The 23,864-nt window shown below is 34.0% G+C and overlaps 1 protein-coding gene across 6 annotated transcripts in view; it reads left to right on the plus strand.

Annotated features, from left to right (window-relative positions):
- The window catches only part of FMN1 (formin 1), a 189,289-nt gene that overhangs the window by 145,251 nt on the left and 20,174 nt on the right, over positions 1-23,864 (plus strand). For all 6 annotated transcript variants that reach the window (XM_062619315.1, XM_062619314.1, XM_062619317.1 and 3 more), the window contains one exon: positions 7,776-7,868. In XM_062619315.1, the coding sequence (XP_062475299.1) occupies positions 7,776-7,868 (93 nt within the window). The remainder of the gene's footprint in view (positions 1-7,775; positions 7,869-23,864) is intronic.

A 23,864-nucleotide genomic window follows, 5' to 3' on the forward strand; every position in this document is an offset into this window, starting at 1 on the left:
ATTCTGAGAACAACGCTGATAACACCTATGTTTTTAGTTGTTGCTAAGTAATGTTTACTCTGATCAAGGACTCTTCAGTCTCATGCTTTGCCAGTGAGGAGAAGCTGGGAGGAAGCAGAGACAGAACACCTGACCCAAATTAGCCAAAGGGGTATTCCATACCACAGCATGTCATACCCAATATGTAAACTGGGGGGAGTTACCCAGAAGGGGGCTGGGCATCAGTAGGTGGGTCGTGAGCAATTGTATTCTCTCTCATTATTTCCCTTTTCATTGTTATTATTATTGGTGGCAGCAGTAGTGGTTTGTGTTATACCTTAGTTACTGGGCTGTTCTTATCTCAGCCCGTGGGAGTTACATTCTTTTGGTTCTCCTCCCCATCCCTCCAGGAGCAGGGGGAGGAAGAAGGAGGGGAAGTTAGTGAGCAGCCTGCATGTTTCTGAGTTACCAGCTGGGCTTAAACCAAGCAAGTATTCAAAAAAGTATTAGAAGCTCTTTTCTAGAATATTTTAAAATAATTGGAGCTTTATTCTAATTTAAATGACACATTTTAAGTCAATTTCACGGTGGCTTTTAGACATCTAAATCGCATAAATGTTCCTGGAAAAATTTTCCCAGCAGGAGCAGAGAAGTTATATGATACATTCTGGGAGCTTGTCACTTTAATTTTCTTAATAGTAATTATAGTTTTAAATTTCAACATTAACCTTAAAATTTTGTAAGTGCAAGCAAATAGTAATTTGAACCTGGTATTGGGACACGAGAAGCCAGATAGGTGCATGTGTAATTTCTTTAGGCATTAGGATAAACAGAGCAGGTTCTTTTTACCTGGTGAGTGTCACTCTAGTTTTGCACTGTCCAACGTTTACATTATGTATTTTGAGGCATTGAAGAATGGTGTAAGTAAAAGAGCAAAAGACAGCTTTGTACAGAAGTTACTTTGTTTTCAAGGGTTGACAAAATTGCACTGTCCTCAGAGTTTTCTTACCACTATATGAGATATATTGCAGTTTGTTTTAATTCAGCAAAGATAGAACAGAGGCATTAAAAGCATGCTTGTATATGTGCATTGGATTATATTTTACAATCAAACTAACATTTTGACAGTGTTCCATCAGTAATGTTCATGAGCGAATACATGAAGTGCCAATTTTCCTAAGTGGATCATTTCTTAAAATTCCATTGGATTTTCTAGTTTGTGATATATAGAAAATAGTATGGAATGGTCATAATAAAATTCAGAAATAGAGGAGCAAAGAGTTCATTCCCTAGAAGCAGATGTCCACATGTGTGTACAAAAGCAAGAGAGAATGCTTTCTGTTCGTTAAACAATGGCGTGCTGTTAATTTTTTTTCTTTTATATTTTTTCTTTGTCTGAAGAATCCTTGCGAGTTTCATGTTAAAAATCATTCTGCAAATGTTAAGACTCTAAAATGAATGCTGGAAATGCCACAGTGATGATTTTCTGTGCACTTTTGTGTGTGCCCTTTTATAAAAATAAATAAATATATGTGTGTGTGTCTGTTAAGCTTTAGTTACATAACTAGGTAGTACACATTTGGGGGCAGGTAGTGTACATCTGTGAACAGGAGGAATATTGTCCCTATCAATATGTGTGCTGGATAATGAATGATGTAACTTGAAGAGTGTGCAATACCAGTGTTGGGAGGAACATTTATGAGCCTCATCAGCTTTTCCTGTTTGAGGGAGTATGCAGTAGGCAGATTTCTGTTGGAATTGAGGTGGCCGTTTATGTATTTACTGCCAGTGATCAAAGATTGAAAGTACATTAATGCAGACTGTGGGATACAAATTAGTAGTAGTGAGGCTAATTAGCACTTTGAGAAGTGTTCCTGCTAATATTGTAGGTAGTTCATGAATTTACATGATTTTAAATCTAAGCAGGATGCTTTAGCAGAACCAAAGCCATAAACTTGGTAGAAGAATTAATTAGGTGAAACTTTATGATCTGTCTTGCACAGAAAATCAGACATCTAGCAGTACAGAGGTAAACAGGAGATCACTTCTCCAGCCTCTACGGTTCTAGCTCATAAACTGTTTCAGCCATTGTCCACAAATTCTCTTCTACGAGATCCCTTGTTCAGTACACTAAGTGAAGGTGTTTGTGTGTTTGAAAGGTCAATTTTTTTCTAGCACTGTGAAAATTTTAGTTTATCTGATAAAAAACTTTTGTCTTCTTCTGAATTAGCCAGACAAGATTCTTCAGTTTCAAGATATTTGACAAAACAAGGAGCAAAAAAACCCCACCCGTTTTCTTCTAGGTTAGTTGAAACTAACATAGGTTTGAGAGTTGCTCTGCATGTCATCACATACTGTAAAAGTTCAAAATGTTGTTAAACTTAAACAAACAAACTGCTTCACAAATCTTAAACCCAAAAGGCCAAGACAGAATACCTGTCAAACTTGTGAGAATTCCTAAGATGTCTGACTCGGCTTCCAAAAGCTTCCTAAAAATTCATTCAAACAGGTGACCTTTACAGGGTGTTTCGTATGCCGCTACTACAATTATTTCACTTTCCACAGCTTCGGGCTTATCACTGAAGTATTATTCTCTCTCATTTATATGTGAGAGCTTGAGCAGCTTAACAGATATTTGTTTCTGTGTGGCACAAGGAAAATGTATTTCAAACAAAGTTCTAGCCTCTGAAATGGCTTTTTAAGAAAACTTAATTATTAATGTACATAGAGGCACATTTCTTCTAGATTAGCTGAAAGTAACTTCATAAAATAGCTATGCGAGCAATTAGTAGGTTAGAATGCTGCACCTGGTTTTATGTGTGCTAACGCTTTTTTGCATTGCATTGTTGAGTTCATTTCAGACAGTAAAAGCAAAGCTTAAGAATAAAGTAGCACCACAAGTTTTCTACATTCTTCTCAGATACCTTTTTTCTCAGAAAACTCCACACCCCACTTCATGGCATTTCCCTCTCTTACAAGGCTCAAAGGCTTCTGTATTAGTCAATCCAGCCCTGACAAGAGTGTTAGTGTTCGAAACTTCGTGTATTGCCGTCATTGAGATATGCATTGATTATCAGTGTGTGTCCAAAAATATGAGTAACATACTGTCTCTGAAACTGTGTCTCAGTAGCACCATAACCAGTTGCAGTGGTTAGAAGTTGTCAAAAGGAATCAGGATAAATCTCTTCCCTTCTTATCCACATTTATTTAAAATTCTATCTGAAACACAAAGTTATAAATAAGCACAAGAGTTATAGATGCCACAGATATTATGGATTATAATAAAGCCAACATTACTATGTGTGTACCTGCAGTAAATATGTATCTATATTGCATGGAATAAGAAGAGAATATAACCAAATAGTGCAACAGCATCCAACAAGTAAACATGCATCTCCAATAACTTCTGGTATAACTTGGAAAATTGTTTGCAAGTTAGAAAATTTTAATATTTAAAACATTAAATTTGCTTTAAAAAAGCAAATCCAAACAAACTAAAACATGAGGAAGTTATATAGCATTTGCTGAATAATTTAGATTTATATATTTTATCTGAAGTGTATTAGATTCTTATTTGGGTAAATAGGGCCAAGTAGTGTATCAGGCTTCTGCACGATAAAAGAATTGTGTATCCTCTGATACAGAAACTTGGGATTATCTAGTGCTACACTGAATTTGCTTGCAGCATGGTTTCAAATCTCCTTTGAAACAGAAGAGGTAAAGGTTCTAAAAAAGAATTATCAAATAGTAACCCTCTTGTCAAAGATAGGCCTGCATTATAACAAGGAAATAAAATAGCAAGCTTGGCAGTCTGACCTGCCAGACTGAACAGACAAGAGGATAGTGGTGGACTAGCAGCTTTCACAATGGCGTAACTCACGGGGCATAGTGTCAGTGACAGGTTTATAGGAATTCATGGTGTTGATACTTGATTTCACTGTCAGGATGATTCCTGTAAATGCTACTGGTGGCTTCTGGTGAGTAAATAGCTAGTAATTTACTGTTATCAACATTAACCTATTTCTGGGTTTGCGTTTACTTTTAAAATGGTGCTTAAAAAATTCCAAATCCTGTCTGATTGACAGTGAAATGCTCTTTACGTGAACGTTTGTTTATGGGCAGTGATTCTTTTGACAGATTTACAAGTGTCTGTGGAGTTTTAAAAGACTATTGCCCAATAGACATTAAGTGAGAGACATTCTATTTTGTAAATATTTTCACTTATATTGGGGATTTTTAAAGAACTTTTTGAGCCAAGTACTGCATTAAATCTGAAGACAGTGGCAAACTGATAATCAACAGCTTCCAGCTTTTTCTTAATGTTTTGCTGATGGTTTCCATTTCTGTGGCCAAGATTTGCAGTGGGTGAAGCATGATGTACATCCAACAGTTTGTAAGAGCTTTCAAAACTATTGCATGCTTGTATTTTCTTTTTTTTTTTTTTTTTTTTATTTTGCAATAGCTCATTCAGAAATAAACAATTTTCAAAGTAGTGGGTTACATTTAATTTCACTAACATGCAACACATACCAAGAAAATGAACCAAAAGTTTATTACAGTAATGGAGAATTTGCATCTGTTTGAACTCAGTAATGCTGAAACAGGTTGTATATTTTTTCAAATGATTCTTTTGGAATGAGATGGTGAGATGAGAAGTGTACTGTCAGATGTCTCAGAATTCCTTCAGATTCCTCAAAATTTCAGAAAGAAATTTATTCAGAAAGAAGCTTTTCAGAATTTATAAATAGGGTCCTTGCCTCAGAATTATTCTAATAAAAACCTTAATAAAATATTTCTTTTAAAAAAAGAGGAAAATGCTGCCATTTTAGTGAATATGAGAACAACATATTAAAAATTAATGTAATAATCCCTCAATTATGTTATAGCATTTTTAGGAAAGAGAATCACAGCAACTGATGGAACAGGTCTTTTCAGTTTTTTTCTTTACTGTTTGGCATGATGTGGTAATTTAAAAAAAAACAACAACAACAAACATAAAACAAAAAAACTATATTTCAGGTAAATTTTTTGAGGGTTTTTTTGTTAAAAAAAGAACTTATATACCAGGAAATTCAATGACTATTAGTTACCAGAAACTTATGATTATATTGTAGAACTGAGGCAGGTCATAGTGTTGTGTGTTAGCTTTCTGCCAATATTACAATGACAGAGACAAGCTGAATTAATCTGTAGAATTACAACTGCCATTTTAATTAGAACCTTTGATTTAGCCAAGTGTGCCTTCATAGTAGCTGACTTACGATTCCTTTGAACACACTTCTACCATTCTTTGCTTTATCTATCACCAGGCAAATTTCATGATGTTCCTAAATTCTAATTTCATGTTATATCAAACTTTCAGAGTTTTAATTAGGTCCCCTGATTCACTTAGTGTATGTCATCTGTCTCATTTGCTCTTCTCTTCCATGCCTTTCGTCTTAGTCTTCCTCTCCCATTATGACAGATGTTGATAAGCTTGTTAAGGATGTTAGAATTCCTAAGAATTCTAAATCAGATTTTTCTCTATATGCTGGTACTTCTTGTCCATATTTTCCTGTAGCTTTTATTATCTGATTAAGGTTAAATAAAGCAATTTTAATTTAGAAAAAAATTCACCCTAGTCTCGGTCATTTAAATATTTGCATGGGACATACCTGAGTAACTTTTCTAAATCTTGTATTATTTAAGCCTGTAGGAAGCATCTAGGAAGCTTTCAATGCTTCAGACAGTGCATTAGTAACACCATATATTTGGGAAAATGCCTTTCTATAGTATGTTAGAGTAAGTTTAGATACTACTGTAGCCACAAGCTTATTATAATACATAGAAATCTACTTCTTTATTGATTTATACAAATTTCTTATAGAAGACTATAATAAAATAATTATTAACTTGCAATAGTTGCAATCTTACGTAATTATAATAGTGTGTGTTCTGTTGTTGCTGTGTACCACATGCCTGAACATACGTATACTAATACTTTTACATTTTCGTCACTTTATCTAAAATAATTTCTAAATATTGCCTTATATAATTTTCTACAGATTTGTTTAAACATGAAGAAAAACCACAAACCTCTACTGCTACTTTGTTCAACCTTCCAGTCAGAAACTTGCCAATATTGTCGCTGTTATTCTGCTAGTTCTTCCCCGCCCATACAATTCTAATGTGTCTGTCTTCTTCCAAAGTGTTAAAATTTACTTTATTAGCTGTACAGATCCTCTAATTCTACAAACAAAAATGTTAAGTATACATAAATATTCATTCAGTATATGATAACAGTCATAGAAAGTTCAAATTTTTAATGGTAAGAGGCATGTATCATAAGAAAATAATCTTTAAAAGTCATATAAACTTCCCTGACCTCTGATTTGTTTTACTTAATTTAGTTTATAAAAGACACATAACTGAACAGCTAATAAAAGTCTTTTTTTCCAATGTGCTATGTTTAACATTATGTTCTGACTATTGTCTGGCATAAAAACAAATATTCATTAACTTTACTCTGAACATTTTCAAAGGTCTGTCTTATGCTCCAGGTTGCAAAACTAGAGATTAAAGATAAACTTAGACTGTAGCCTAGTCCATTTTACGTAAACTTTATAACTCGTAATCCACAACCTGCATGAACTGTGGAGGGATGCTACATTAAAATGTACACATAGATGTAAACGTGTATCTTTCAAAATTTTTGTATAACAACAACTGTGCAGATGATCTCAATTAATTGAAAAGCAGACTTTTTTTCTAAGTCCTGCTGGTCCAATAGCATTGTAGGTACACTACTAGCTATGCAATAAAATGTATGCATCTTTTTTCACCCTTCCATTAACTTTTTTCACTGCACTGTAAACATATGTTAACATGACATTTGAATTACAAATTCTGAAGTTCTGTTTCCAGTTTTGTATTAATTTTTGCTGCAGTGAGTTGAAATATATGATGGCGGAAGCAATTTGGTGTGGATATGTTTCATGACGCCAAACTGTAACTTGGGTTTAACTCCAAAATAAATTTCCATCTAAATTTAGCTGCTTGGGAATGAAAAGTTGTGGTGAAAAAAAAAATCTTATAGTATAAATTCAGTTAGTTACTAAATGGAAGGTAACTGCCTTTTGATTTGTTACAGTCTCATTTCACCATTAATGTGGATGCTGGAATCTACTAGAGTTTACTAGAAGTTCTAGAATGTTTAAATGTGTTGGTAGGTAACCTGAAGCTTTTAGAAATTTGCATGACATCTGGTCTTAAAATAACAGAAAAATACTAAACAAAATGCAGATAGATGTAAGTTAATTTTCTTACAGTCTTCTACTGTTTCATATCATGGCTTGGAATTTGAATACTTAAGTAAAGCTGAATTCCTGCATCTGTGTTAGGAAAAATGGTTGATTGTGGGATTGGCATTGATTGATTAGTCCTTCCAGTTAGGAGACATCCTCCACTCAGCGCAGAAACAAAGTTTCAGTCTTTAAATACCATCTAGAATTTGTGTGAGGCAGGCTGTGTTCCTGGCAGCAATCAGCACACAGGTGGAGTTTTAGAACAAAGTTGTTACTAAAGGCAAATTCCACTGTTTAAACACATATATAATTTTCTGTCTGGTATGCTAGACTAGTACTGGTGGTTTTATTTTAATGTAATTGCTGGATTCCTTAGTGCTTATAGATTTCCATTTCCTCTAATGTAAGTCTAGGTGACTAATTTAGATGTAGGCTTCTACAGTGTTGACATCTACTTCGGTTAGATGAAATATGCCACTAATGTCATAGAATCATCTCAACTTCTTTTTGTAGCCTCTGAAAAGCAAATGAAGTTAGTCTGCCGAGAGTCTTCTGAAGAACATCTCCAGCCCTTCAAGGGGAAACTAGAGGAATTCTTCCAGAAAGGTAATCACATCTTAATACAAAAATAAAATTGGTATATAGTGTAGTATATAGTGTAGTAGTTTGCAAATTTATAAATAATGTAAGCTACATTAAGTATCTGTTGCCTCTGAAAATTCCTGTGGATTGTGTTCCTGACATGCCTAGTGTATGTAAGAATAATGGTTACATGGATCTTGGACATCACTTGTCAAAGATAATTGTTCCCTTGATCTCACCGATTTCCTACTGATTGTTTTCTGCTTTGTTCTACATGAAGTAGTGGCATCTTTTATTGATAGTATGGGTTTATGAACTGACAAATTCATATCTAATGATTTTGTCTCGTGTGAGACAGAAATAGGCATAGGGAAGTGATTTGCCAGGGTAGAGTCTGGAGACAACAGGGGTGAGAACCAAGTACATTTTGATATCAGTTCAAAACAGTAAACACACCTTGCTGTTGTTGAGAAGAACAGTCCTGCTCTCTCCTCTTTCCCAGACTGTGTTCCCAGTCACCTGTTTCTGCCAGCACCATCATCTCCAGAGCTGTGCAGAACACATAAGAGAATAGATTGTTTTTTTCCCCCTCCAGGTTGTAGTAGTACAGACTATTTGGGAAAACAAAGTGTTACATTTCTGATGATATTATTAGGAATTGTTAAGAATGAGGTATTACCAAAGGACTAGTATTTCTCACAGAAATTGTGAGCAGTTTATCAATTTATTGTTTGAGAAGTCAAATGAACTATCTGAATCTACTAATCCAAGCAGACTGTTTACTTCATTCAGATTATTGTAATAATTTATGAATCAGCTTAATCCTTTTTATAAAGATTGTCCTAATGTCTTTTTAATAACTTTATTTCATGAGACTATCTTATTAAATACTTTGATAAATGAAAAGAGGATATTTTAAAAGTAGCAGACTGTTGTTGTACTGTTAAAGAAACTAATATTCTCCTTCACCCTTCTCCCAGGCCATGGAACTCAATGGATATATTTATTTGATATATTTTTTCTTTTAGTTGCAAATGCATTTAGACAGTATTAAAGATTAAAATTTCTTGCCACAGAACTTGTAAAACAAGAAATCGTAATGGAAATGTTAATGTCACTGCAGGACAGCTGCATTGCCTTTCCAATTTATCTAATTGGAAATTATCACCTACAGATTGACAATAAGACTGAGATAGTAATATATGTATTTCTACAGGACCATTGTATCTCCAGCATGCTTCTTAATCTTGCTTGCCAAAGTATTATAGCAGATGAGTGTAACTGTAACTTGTATGGATTGATTCATTGTACTGTATGAATTACCCTGTTAGAGCAGCTCAGAAAGAAACTGTATTCATTCCACACTACTAGCCAGTCAGAGCAGTCAGAATTATAGACTCATGTGTAAATCTGGACCATAATTCAATTTTGCCTGGGTCTTGCCAAGACCCTAACCAAATGGTGTCTTCCACGACCATATGGCAGATTCTGTTATTACACCCCAGATCTTTTGGGGACTGTTGTGGTTAGTCTGGTAGGCAGCTAAGCACCACACAACTACTCACTCACTCCCCCTTAGCTGGCTGGAAAAGAGGGTCAGAAGGGTAACAGAGGGAAAACTCATGGGTTGAGATAAAGACAATTTAATAACGAAAGCAAAAGCATGTGCAAGCAAAGCAAAACAAGGAATTCATTCACTACTTCCCATCAGTAGGCAGGTGTTCAACCATCTCCAGGAAAGCAGGACTTCATCATGCGTAACCACTACTTGGGGAGACAAACACCGTAACTCTGATCTTCCCCTGCTTCCTCCTTCTTACCCCAGATTTATTGCTGAGCTTGATGTCATATGGTATGGGTTATCCCTTTGGTCAATTTGGCCAGCTGTCTCACCTGTGGACCCTCCCAGCTTCTTCCGAACCTACAGCCTACTGTAGGGGGTCAGTGTTAGAAATAGAGAAGACCCTGATGCTGTGCAAGCAGTGGTCAGCAATAACTCAGTGGTGTGTTACCAATACTGGTTTGGTCAGAAACACAGTACACAGCACCATACATGTGCTATGAAGAGCTGCTATGCAGAAAGTTGAACTCTACACCAGCTAAAAACAGTAGAAGGAATAACAAATGTGTACCACTACAGCCCCTCCCCATTTAAAGGCAACGCAGTACCTGGTGGGTGGTAGTTTCTGTGGCATTACAATGAAAATCTTATAAAATTCTACCCTGAAGACAAGGAAAAATAACACAGAAACCCATCTTGATTTATGGTACTAGAACAGGCACTGGACAAATGTCAGGCTCCAAGATTCAGTTTAGGTAAGTGTCTGCAAACTCAGCTGCTTCTCTGAAATTAGGAGTTAACTGATAATACTGAGCATCAGTTAAGCATCTGCTTTCAGTTTTGTTTGTTTAAAAAAAGAGTTGTGGCTGTTTTAAGCAAATGTAAGAAAAAAATGTCTGTTATCTTTCTGCCAGCTCACAGCAAGTATCCAAAGCTCAGATGCTTTTCTGAAACTTCTGGCTTGAAAATAGGGCTGGAACTCATAGATATTCAGGTTTTTCTCACACACACATTTTCCCATCATTTCTAGTTGATGCGGAGTTGGAAATAGTGTAATAAAAAAACCCATCTTGATTTGCTTAAACTGAACTGTTTACATTTCCTAATTACAATTAATACCAATTAAATATAATACTTGCTGTGTTGTAACAAAAAACACTGAGAGTGTTATGGAGACTGACATTCTAAAATGCTAGAGGGGATAAACTGTACTTCTGCTGATGTCAGTGCTGTTTTGTGTAACTGGATGTAATGTAGCCTAGTGCCTTCAACAGGGAATTAGGTGCCAGAACCCTTAGGTTCTATTCCCAGTTTAGCTACTTGACATGTGATACTAGTATAGTTGGTTAATCTCTATTTCAGAGAGCACTTCACTATTCTAGTATCACATGTCAAGTAGCTAAACAAAATGTGAAATAATGATTCTTGCTATTTTTGTAATGAAAGATAATCTTTGTCAAGTATTCTGTGATTCCCACATGAAAGACACCATGTGTAAACTGTGTTAATACTTCATTAGCTGTATTTGGTACACCCATGCCTTTTGAAAAGGGCTTTGATTATCCTCAAAGTAGCAGTAGTCTTTAGTAGATTTAATGATGTTGTTTTTAACAAATTTTATTAGTTTTACTATAATACGGAGACCTAAGAATTACTATAAATTAATATACATTCACTGTATTTCCAGTGGATTTACTGTATGATTTAGACTTTTTTTTCAGAACTATATTCATAATGTTTTCCATTTAAATTGCCATGGTATGCAAAACGAACTTTGAAATCGTGAAATTAATACTTCGTTTGGAATGGTCCTTAATTTATTAAATTCTTGCTCAGAATTGCTTAGAAGAAAAGTCCTCTTTTGATATGAAGCTGTCTCACACACTGGTTCCAGGTCAGAAAGTATGTAAAAACCTTAATCTGGGCTCAATTTCCTTCCATATAAACTAGAATGTGCAAATGAAAAGGTCTTCCTGCTTCATAGAATTGAGCATAGGAAAAGCACGGCTGCCTCTCTTCATTTCTCTAAGAATAAAGTATCTTGATGGCGAAGACTTTGCTACTAAAGGAATCAATTTACAGCAGATTCTGGGAAGCAAGTAGTCTGATGTCAAGACAACAGCTTTTGAAAATCATTAATGGTGGAAAGCAAAGCTATTTGGTAAAGGCACATGGTACACTGAAGTGTCCAAGGTAACAGGAAGATGGAGAGGGAGGGATTTGTCAAATAGAGTACATCTGTTGAGGTTAATCCTATAGTAAAAGAAATTGTCCTGTGTCTAGAATTCTAGCCTAGCATTTAGGAAACATTGATTAAGTTCATTCTTTGCTACAACTGCTGTATGTCCTATATGGCATAAAAGATAAACACTCTGCAGTTATGGAACTGTACAATAGAAAAGCAGAGTTATAGGCCAAGATACTCACCACAGTGTTATGTCAGGAGGTAGTGCATTTTTCAGAATAGGTTAGCAACCACATGGAAAAATGTCAGTAAATCTGATTTTTACCGCTGGCTGATTTCTTCGTAATAATTCTAGCCAGGCTGCAGTAGCTACCTGGGAATGTATCTATTGTACTTTTAAAAGTATTTCTGATGCAGAATAGGAGCATTGATCCACATTTACTCATTTGCCTGTTGGAATGCACCGTAGAGGATTATTGAGGTAGTACAGTGGGAAAGAAAATAAGAGCTAAATTCTACTAGAAAAGCCATGAAGATGGTGAGAGAGCTGGAACACCTCTTCTATGAAGAAAGGCTGAGAGAGTTAGGTTTGTTCAGCCTAGAGAAGAGACAGCTCCAAGGATACCTTAGAGCAGCCTTCCAGTATCTAAAGTGAGCCTACAATAAAGCTGGGGAGGGACTTTTAACAAGGGCATGTAGGGATAGGACATGGGGGAAATGGCATTAAACTGAAAGATGGCAAGTTCAGATTAGATATTAGGAAGAAATTCTTTACTGTGAGGGTGGTGCGATACTGGAACCTGTTGCCCCAAGAAGCTGCGCCATCCCTGACAGTGTTCAAAGCTGGATCCTGATCAACCTGGATCAAGGTTGAATGGGACTTTGAGCAACCTGCTCTAGTGGAAGATGTCCCTGCCCATGGTAGTGGGGTTGGAACTAGATGATCTCTGAGGTCCCAAAGATCCAAAGAATTATATAACTCCGTTCTGTAATTCTGTGATTCTATGATTAAGGCTAGCCACCTTCACTTGCATGCTAACTAGTCTCCGTTTTGTATTATTCTTGGGGAGATTACACCAAGAAATTAAGAAATATAATAATAATAAATCATCTGAATGTACTAGCTAGAAACTCTGATTGAAATTGCTGCTTTCTCTGACATAAAAATAGGGAGGATAAAGAGGGGGACTTGCAGCATTCCATGACATACCTGTCTACCTAAAGAGCATAGAGCATGGTCCTGGCTTTTTCAGGTGTTTGAAGCAATTTCACATTAATTTGTTTGATGTAGGTTGCTGCAACTGCATCCAGAATTGTTATTTCCTTTATCGTCCATGTCTTCATGCATCTCTGTCAGTTCTGCTTTCATAACTATATTTACAGAAAAATAATTTATTCTGTTTAAGTAATAAATTCTCATTGGATACTGCAATTCTGTATTTTCTTACAAACTTGTTCAACAGTAAAAAAGGTGAAATACTGATTCTTTATTAGGAATCACTGGTTTTAGATCACAGTTCTAAGTGAAACCTTGTTGAAATAATTTTGACTTCTTATAACCAAATAATTGAAGTAATAAATCATTTAGAGCTTGATTTCAAGCTAGCATCCAGGAAGATATTTTTATTATTGTTGGTTTTCATTCCTAATATCCCTACTTGGATAATTTTATTATAACATTACTTGTTGGTATCTTAAACTAATTTTCATCAGGCTTTACTTGTTTCTATTTTATTTGTCAATAATACATAAAATACCATCTTATAATTACTTTCATGTAAGAAATTTATGCACTAACTTCTCTTCAACTCTACTCTAGCATATTTCAGCTGTCAGACTTCCAGTTTCTTGTTGATTATTTCCTACTTGTTCCTGAGTATATAAATATGCCATCTTAAATGCTGTTCTTGGCCTATAGGTACTCGTGCATGGTAATTTATTCTCTTTGTCTAATAGCATCTGTTGTATCAACCCAGGGAAAACAACCTTCTTTACCTAGTTTATAGCCCTTTATGTTTTTTGAGTATAGGAAGATGATAATATAATTTCTTATATTACAGCAAAAATGTTTTTCCAACTCAAACCTCTACCACTTTTCAATCAAAGCAGGATGCTAATCTCATTTAATAGTAGTGAATCAGAAGTCAAGAATACTCCAAGACACTACTGTCAGCACCATTTTCAGAATACAATAATACTTCTTATATCTCTCTTCCTGTCAACAGGATATGCCTTTATAAATTTTAATATTGTCAAAGATTATCAAGAAATACACATTGGCACTTATTTCCTATAATAGTCTGACAACAGTATATTGCTGGTTTTAAAACAGATAAAAGGACTATGTTTTAAGTCCTAATTCATAGTGGTTTAGTAAAGCTTGCCTGTAATGACTTCCCAAAATGTCAAAAATCCTTAAGAAATAATTTAAATTTTTACTTCTGTGCAGTTTGTGTGCAATAAAAATACAGCTTGTCTCCCCAAAAAGAATTTAACAGAAAGAAAGAAAAATATTCTGAAACTATAGATGAAATTATGGCACATACTTGTCTTCCCACTAGTGTACTCCTCTACCTTAAACTACATATTGGATTATGATACTTGTGTTCTATTATATTTGTAAAGCTCTTGAACATTTTAATGCTGAATAAGTGAAGCAGGAAAATAAAGAATAATTTTTAAGAGCATCTCATTTAAGTAACAGCTGCTTGTTAAAATATGGTGTGTAAACAGCAGCAGAAAAGCAATAGCACTTATAATGATCTTACAGTTTTCCTGATTTTTTTTTTTAACTGCAATTATGAAGCTGCTTCTATCAACCAAAAATCATATTTCTGTAAAGATAACCAGTTCTATATCAGACAATCTTACAGATTCTGTGACTATCCAGTCTGCATATCAAATACTGATTCTTCCTTTTGTGAATAAACTGTACAAATACAAAGACTTTTCACTTCAAAGCTTTATTTTCTGTACTACTTATCATAACTCTTTTTTGCCCTTCATTTGTTTTCACTGAGATGTTTTATTATCTCTGCCACACATATGCGGTTCTCACATTAAACAGTGTGGGAGGATATTTATGTCCAGTGTCAAACATGAAAAATATGTCATACTTCCTTGCAGTGATAATGTTTGCATAAAACTTTTTATCCTTCCCAGCAATGACATTACAGACCGGGCAAAGTTTGTGTTTAGATCTGGAACGCTGTTATAAAACTGCCATCAGCAGGATTACTTTAATCTTTCAAACTGTTTGTGACAGTCACAACTGTTTTCATCACTCAAAGATCATTGTATTTAAACAGATGAAAGAGTGATTTACATAAATTGGCATGAATCTGCAACACACAACCTTATTGCTGTGGTACTGAGATTGTATAGTCAGACAATAGCCTCAAGTCCATAACACACCAAATAAGGTGTCCTGGAATGTGATTGTATCCATATGCCTCTAACTAATGCAGTATTGATACTGAGCTGATTCAAAGAACAAGAATTTGCTCTAAAATGAGTGTTTCCTCTTACACTACCAAAAGAATTACCAACATCAAAGTCCTGAAAACTGATGTTAATTAAAACTATGACATTTTAGGAAACTTCCATTTGATCATTTTAGAAATAGATATACATCAAATTGCTATAATCAGTTCTACTATATTATGACTTAGTATAATATGAATATAATTTAGAAGGACTTCAAATTAAAAATGCAATGTCATCATCTCTTAGAAGACAAGGAAAGAATCTCTTAAAGGCAACAGTTCCTTCCATCTTCTTTTCAATTTGATTGTGTTATACTGAATTACCATGACTGATTTAATACAAAATGAAGATGTATACAGTAGTTATAAGATCTATACCTGGAATTACTGATACCTTTAATATAATCACTATCAGCTGCTGGGAGCTTAGCATTCTCTTTAAATTCTCATTGAACCTTTATTTTCTTTTCAATTCCACTGTATTTCTTCCATTGCCCATATAATAGGCTTACACGTAAACAGAACCATAGGTTACATATTTTGTTTTTTCACAGGGATCCTAGTAGGGTGTTCTTTTAGTCCAGCTGTTTTCTTTGTCTTCACTATATTTTTATGAATTTGCTGGATGATCTCCTGTTTATCTACTTATCTTCTGGTGTCATTATTCTTTGTACTGCAGTCAATTCCACTAGCATAGAGTTTGTCTGCTTTTGCCCTTTTGTTGGCATCCTTGTCTTACCCTATTTGTGCTGATATTCCAAGCCAGTGAGCTAATAGAATTTAAATCCCTGTCAAAGCTTTACTTGCAGGATATCAGGATGATACTGATTTATTACTTTAGATTATATCACCTATGAGCAAGTGCTTGAATATATGGAATATATTACTGCAAGGAAAGAGCAGAGTCAAGAATTGGAAAGGATTGAAGAGATTAATGCACTTGATGACTGATGAGAGGCCCAAACAGACTTGCTCTCAAAGACTTTAACACCTACCATCACACCAGTCACTCTCACCTAATGCTTGTCCCCTGGACTCTGTAATTTCATACCATAATCTTTGGATTAATTTTAGAAATACCCTTCACTGCTATCATAATACAAACTGGTTATGACAGTAACACGCTTAATCTGATATGCATTTCTGTAGAATTTCTCTGTATGTTGATCTTTTTTCTCAATTATGTTTTGTACGTGTGCAAGCACATGAATATTCTGCTTTAATGCTTTTGAGTATGATTGATAAAAATACTACATGCTGAAAATTTCAGGAAATTTGAGCTGTCTGGATTGGGTATAAACTGTATTTGCCTTTTTTAAGCAATGGTAACAGGTAAAACCTGCAGGCCAGACAGGAAACAGCCATCAGAAGGAAGATTCTTTCTAAGAAAAAAAGTTAAAGAAATTTGACACCCAAACTTGTTGAACAGGATGTAGCAGGTTCATCTGTTTTGAGAACAAAAATAACAATCACAATCTTCATAGGACAAATCTCAGAAATTCGAAGCTAGTTAAAAGACAAAGCACCAGGTTGCTACTAGGCTCTCAAAACTGGAAAATGACAGAGTAAAAACATATGGATGATAACCATGTTTTAGGATTACAGCTATGATAAAAGACAGACTCCTCCTAAATTCAAGAAAGTCTGACTTCAGGTCATCATTCAACCTCTCCTGCAACTTATTCTGTGATACCTTTGTGCCTAAAAACTCCAGATGCCAGGGCAAGATATTTAAAAATGTACCTTTGTTCTGCTGCTTTGTGAACACCCTGACAGAGGTGGAGAAATCAGTAGTTTTATTTCTCTTAAGAGATGTATGTATGGAATTAATTGGATCAGTACTTCTTTCATGGCATGTAAATCAATTCAGACTTTTTAGCATCAGGATTTTTCAGCCATCTAAACTTTTTTCCCAAGTCAGCTATTTTGAAAATGTCTAAAAAATATTTATCAAAGGACTTCTTTTCAGCTACTGTATAGTATATTTTAGGATATAACTATTTGTACAAAGCATGTGTATAAAGTCTTTCATCTTGAGATTGTCTTGCAATCTGAAAATTCCCTTCACTGTGTTGCTATCTCTGGAACTGAACTTGGTACCAAAGAGGATCCTAGTGCCCAAGGACAGGCAGGGATAACTGGCACAACAGTGTAGCTTCTTTGGCAAAGCAGAAAACTTTAAATGTTAAAGAGTATAATGCTAAAGGGAAAAAATGCTGAAAAAAAAGGTGTATTTGGGTTGTTTATCTATAGAATTCTCAGTACAGTTTATCAGTAAATATTTATAATATGTTTCCTTACCTTGAATTTTGCACCAGATGCCTGACCCAGCATTGACTTAGAATTGAATGGGAGTTGGATAAGGTGTATTTATGTGTAAGACTGTTTAAGCTTTTCTCATCAGAGCTTCTTTCCTTACATGTAATTGGGTAGTTCTTAGGCAGAGAATCCCCAGGACAGCTGACTGATTGAAATCATGGTAGGGGAACTTTGACTTTCCTGCCTTTTAAGTGCCAGTCCTTTCTCATTTTAATGTAGTTTGACACTAGTTTGGTTTTGAAGTGAATGAAGTAAATTGTTTCAAGAATTAAAATTTCAAATAAAAAAATCCAAACATTTGATAACATTTCTAAAAATGTTGTAAAATAACTCATCCTCTTAAATATTTGATGTAAAGAATCTTGTGCCATTATAGGTGCAAACACATTAAATTCCAAAGTATATTCTTGGTTTTACACTGAATATAATTTTTAAAGTCCATTCAACACTTTCTTGTTCTAATGAGAAAAAGAAAAAAGGAATTAAGCTCATTATAACTGGGTTATTGCAGGAGAATGAGTTTACATATAAAGTTTTGTGTTGCCATCCTCAGAAATATTTTTTGTGGGTTTGATAGGTAAGTTTGAATGAAAATGGTAGTCCATTAAAACTCCAACTAATACTCAATTATATTTAACTCCTCTACTAACGGGTCAGTTGAAATTACCTCCATACTTTAGGATTTCAGTTAAATGATCATTATCATGTGTTTCTGTTCTTCTGTCTGCCTTTTTCATGGACATATTATAATACTATTATTATTGCTGAGTAAAAGCCATTTCCAAGAGATAGGAGGTACCTCATTAACAGTAAGGTAATAAAGGCCCAAAGGGACAATGAGCAGAAAGTCTGCAGTCGTGGCTTAGCTACTGCACTCACATTCGCTGGTCCTATTATGTACTACTCATTTTCTTTTATTCCCTTTAAATAAGGATCGACATGAACATTTAAAAATGTTTACATCCGCTGGGGGGTAGAGGGGAAATCTGGGTATTCCCAGCATAGACTTCAACAGAAAATAAGCAAGCAGTAAAAAAAGAAAACAGAGCAGGTAGGTGCAATAATAATTCTTGTTATCTTTCCAGTGTTAAATTACACCAGTAGGAGATTTTTACTCTTTTGCATACACTCTTTTTCTCTCAGTGCTTTCTAGGAATGAAATAAATGGCCTAATGTGTCACACATGCTTTATTTCTCCCATCCTCATTTTCCTATAAGAGGAACAGTAGGGGTTTTATTTGTAAACTTAGAGACACTTTTATTTTTTTAAATACAGTCTTCTATGTGTTTATAGAAAAGAAATCGAGCTCAGAAAAAATGTATTCCTTATACTTAAATGCAGCTTGATGTTTCTTGTAAAATTATTGATTGAAAGAATCCTAACAAAATACTTTCTTAAAGTTAGTATCCTCGATTTTATTTGTGTCATGAAGGAGAAATATTGCACATCCAAGCTTGCTTCTTCTTTATATTATGTTTCAAATCACAGGCCTTTCACACTAGCAACTGGATAAATTTTCCTGCATAAGTCTAAATTGTAGAATAACTTTCAGTTAAAAATAATATCTAAATATTTGACAAATATTTGTAATTTTGTAAAGGAAATTACTACATTTTTGTTTGGAAAATTGAGCCTATATTACAATATATATATGTATTATTTACCATCTATCATAACTATTTGTGTGGAATGTAGGTAGTCCAACAGAGGTGATTTTTCTATTGGTGTATTCTTTAAGTAGAAGTTAAAAAAAGACATGTATGCTTTTTCATAAAAACATGTGATTTTTAGCAATATAATTTATTTGTATTGTACTTGTTCTTTCTTATTTAATTCTACCTACTCGAATTTCATATTTCTCAAGCTAAATCTTAGGGTTTCATGCTAAATAACAATCTATAAACAGGAAGATTGTTGGTTAAAAATTCAGTTTTATTGAAATTTTTTTTTCTCTCCTGTATAAGACATCAATTTTTTTTTTTTTTTTTAATTTTCTTTAACTGCTAGGTGTTCTCCAAATTCAGTTTTGATCCAGGTATGATTAAGATTAAAATATTGAACTTTAGAGACCAAACAATATCAGGTGCAGCGATGTCAATAGATAAATGTGGAGAAGTTTGCTGTCTATCTTGTTATAGCCAGTCTGTAGTTTTATAAGAAATATTCAAAACAAGCAGTGTTTATTTGGCGCATTTCACATCACTAAAATGCAGTTATAGATGCTAAAAAGAAATAGGCAAAAATCCACCTTAATATTTCAGCTTGCTTTTAAATGTGAATATTTAATATCAATACTTAGATTTAATTTGATTTTAATTTTTATTTGATTTACGTGTAAATATGGGTAGCTGTGTACTTGAGAATCAGTTTGGTGTTGGAATTCTCCTCCCCCATCCTGTCTATACATCAGAGCAAAAAGGGGAAGGTGACTGTCATACTTCCATGCAGCACATTTTTAGAAGGTCAGAATGATTAAATTCACTCTCAGTAATGTAGTTTTTCTGTTCATGCTTTTTATTGACAGTCTTTGTTTCTTAAAGAACCTTCATTGCGTTTTTTATTTAAACAGAAATGCAGCAAAGAAACAGATGTGTCCCATATAAAATATGCAATAAATCTTGTCTCACAAATTCTTTGCTCTGAACTTTCTGACAGAAACTGTCAAATATCCACTTTAATTCTAGTATAAAATGTTCACTTTGTGTCATGGCGCCAACCACCATATGCTGGAATAAAGTCAGTAACCAGCAATAAAAAAAGGCAACATACACACCTTTGAAACAGTACAAGCAATCAACAGTGAGAAAGGTATATATAAATCTATGGAGAATTAATCTCAGCTTTGCCACTATCCTGCTGAGCGTTTACAATGAGACTTTGCTCCCGACCACCAGAAGTGACTTACTTTGCAGGAGGAGTGTATCCTAATGAGGGGAAAATGTAGGGAAAACAAAGCAGCAACTTTTAACCCTCCACCCCCATCCCTTGGATCACCTAGAAGAGCATGTCCCAGTGTGTTCAAACATGTGGGGCCACTACACATCACGTATTGCTGTACTTTAGCTGATCATGTGAAACCAATATTGACTGAGCTCAATCAGCAGAAATGACTATAGCTTCATAAATCATTGTTATCGTTCCACAGGAGGAGGCAATGCTATGGCTTTTCTCTTCTAAAAGTTTTCAGGCCACAGATTTCACAAGCTTTTCTGGAATTAGTTTAATTATATTTGTATAATTCATTATTTACCCACCAGATTAGATGTTGGTTCACCATTAATATATTGTTTTTATATATATATATTAGGTTTTTGACAAGACCTCCTGCTTCCTGTTGGTTTTAATAATCATTCAACTATTAAAAAGTTGGTGGGTTTTTTGTTATAAAAATACGCTGATTCTTAAAGTTTTTACTTCTGCTTACAACAGGAGATTGTAGCTTCAGATAATCTGCATAGTTTTCCTAAACGAACGGATTGGATTTAATCTTGTTCTGTTTGAAAGGATTAGAACTAATTTTTCAGCTCCATAAACTGTTTAGATACATTTAATCATCTCAAAGATTAATCTTGGAATTAGACCATAACATTATAACAGTTTATTAAAAAGAAATTAGAATTAGAATATATTTCTAGAGTGCTTAAGTATAATAAGCTTTTAAAAATATTTATTCTCTGGAACCACGAATGTGGAAGAATAGGAGATTAATGGCTTGATTGCATTTTAAGAGAATGCAGTTTCAAATAATTTAATTGTAATAAATTATAAAATGTAATGCTAGTTCTTGCTTTGGAATTAAGAACTCCAGATCATGGGAAAATAAGACTAATTCTAGTCTGAATTTTAATGAAGCAATTACCTTTTTATGTAGAAGCTAACTGAAAAAAAATAGTCTAAACTTACAAGTCCACTCTCACAGAATACAGTAGAAGCATCAGACCAAGAAACATAATTTTAAGACATATGGGACTTTATGAAAATAAATATAAAAGTTCTTTTCTTTATAGCTAGCTCTAATGTTCTAGTAAAATGACCTTCAACACTTTTTCTGGCACTTTTATAGACAGCGTTATCACTTTTAAAAGAAAACATAATTTCCTAGGTTTTTTATTACCTATGTTAATAAACACTTTCTCTAATGTGTTGCTTGAATGTGTTCTGCTGGTGTTCTGTGCCTCTGTGTGTGTATAAATGTCTACAATTCGTTATGTTTTGATAACACTAAAAATCTGAATCTTTTATAATGTTAAAGAATTTCTGTGTGGTCCGTGTTAATTAGACCTTGCCCAGTACCTAAGATACAGGTTGATAACTAATATTCCTGATTACTTGTGGGCAAACTTGTTTGTTTGTTATGTGGTTTCCCAAGACTGCACAGGGACTCTTTGTATGAATGAAACATTTGTACATGTTCATCACTGGATGTGGGTTTCTTAGTTTAAAAAAAAAAAAAAAATTGTACCACTGCAAAGGAAAATAAACTTGTAAGGACTGTTTCAAGGGAAGCATGATTAAGCCCTCATGGCAGCAAGTGTTCTGAAGATTGTTTTGAAAGGATTTAAGATGTCTATACCATGTTTTAAACAATCTAAAAAAAATTGCATAGCAAAATCCCATGTTAAGAATGTGATATTTTCTAATTTAGAGAAGAGGTAAAGGAAACAAGGCTTATGGGATCACACTGCCTGTTGATTGTTCCCCTGCCAATAATTTTTAATGCATTGGCCAATTTTGACCAAATGTGACAGAGTTAAGAGATTCTAAGATACTAAGCTCCTAAAAACTTAATAAAAATATGTGGCTAAATAGACAAGAGTGACCCTATTGGCCTTCCAAGGAGAAAAAGGCTGTATCATGAACTCAACCCTTAATTAATCATTAATGAATCCATCTGGGAACTAGCTCTAAAATACCGATTTGGCACAGTAGGCCAAGTTTCATTGATTCCATTGCTCCCAGATCTTGCTTAATGGATACCATGGAAAAAAGATCTCTTGATAGGTGTGACATTGTTTGCTTTGGGAATTTTTTTGTATTCCAGTATACTGGACATGCAGTGAAATATTTACATATTTTTTTATAAGACAAAAATGCTCCTATGTGAGAATAATGGACTCTAGCCATGTGAAATAATTTGCAGTCATATTAGGTATGCATTTTTAAAATTTGAAATTAATACAATACAATAAAAAGCAAATGAATAATGTTTTACACTGTATATATTCTCCTCTGTTTGCTACTTTTATATATGAAGTCAATTATTAAGTAATAAGAACTATTTTTATAGAGCTAACTTTAATATTATATCTCAAAGCATAGAGTTATGTTAGAAGTAACTCAATATTATAATGTAGAAAAAACAGAACATTCATATTTTATGTATAGCTCTAGGTAGGTCTATTTTTCTTGAGTATATCTCTGCCTAGAACAGGATACACACCTCCTCTAGAATTTCTGAAACTCTGTAATTTGCTAAAACCTTTTGAGGTTATTTATAAAGCCTATTCAATAATCAGAGTCAAAAGTATAAATGTCTGAAATTGCAAAATTAATTTTTACTGTGTGTACCTAATTTATGAGAACTTCTATACCCTCTGTTGCTATATGCTTTATTGTAAGATGTTTTTAAGAAGTAAAACAGTTCTAAATTTGTAATCAGTCTGTATGAAATGTAAGACTTCATTCCAGTAGCATATGAGAGTAGATTAGAAATTAAGTTTCTGTGTCTTTAACAATTCTAAAACACCAATTTCCATACTCAGTACCAAACTTATTCTTGTTAGTTAAGCCATTTTCAAAATGCATGGTATTCCAAGTGAATTATTTGTTTTCTGATTTCACATCTTCTTGCACTGATGTGTATTATTGTGAATACTTGTTTATTTGCACTTGAACTTTATTAATTAGTTTAAAAGATTCTGTTATTTTGATTTCTATTCCTTTGAAATTCACATTTCAAGAAAGTAGATTCTGATAGTGTCAGGTAATGAAATAAATTTTCATGTGTTATGGTACACAAAGTGTCAGTTTATAACGTTTACAATGTATTCTATTCATGGCCTTTTTCTGCAGGGCTCTTATCTTTTTCTAGATAGTATGATAACATGAATAATAAAAAGATTAAATTGATGTTGATGATACTTATGAACAATTTGTATAAATTGTTAGCCCCATGAAATTTGCTTTGCTGTCATCAGCGAAACAATAAAATGTCACACTGCATTGGAAACTGCAGATCATTTAACATGATAAATCAAATGTCTGGACACTTTGAAGGTAAAAAACCCTATAGACTTGATTTTCATGCATAAAAACTGTCCAAATGATCCAATTGATCTAAATCTTAGTATTCATCTACAGTGAGTTTCCTATATAACTATGTGCTGTTGTACTGGGTCCAGCTGGGATGGAGTTAATATTCTTCACAGCAGCCAGTATGGGAGTTGTTTTGGATTTGTGGCTAAAACAG

Source organism: Pezoporus occidentalis, unplaced genomic scaffold (assembly GCF_034315485.1).
Source record: "Pezoporus occidentalis ecotype Australia unplaced genomic scaffold, CSIRO_AGI_Poc_V1 ctg21, whole genome shotgun sequence".
Lineage (NCBI taxonomy): Eukaryota > Metazoa > Chordata > Aves > Psittaciformes > Psittacidae > Pezoporus > Pezoporus occidentalis.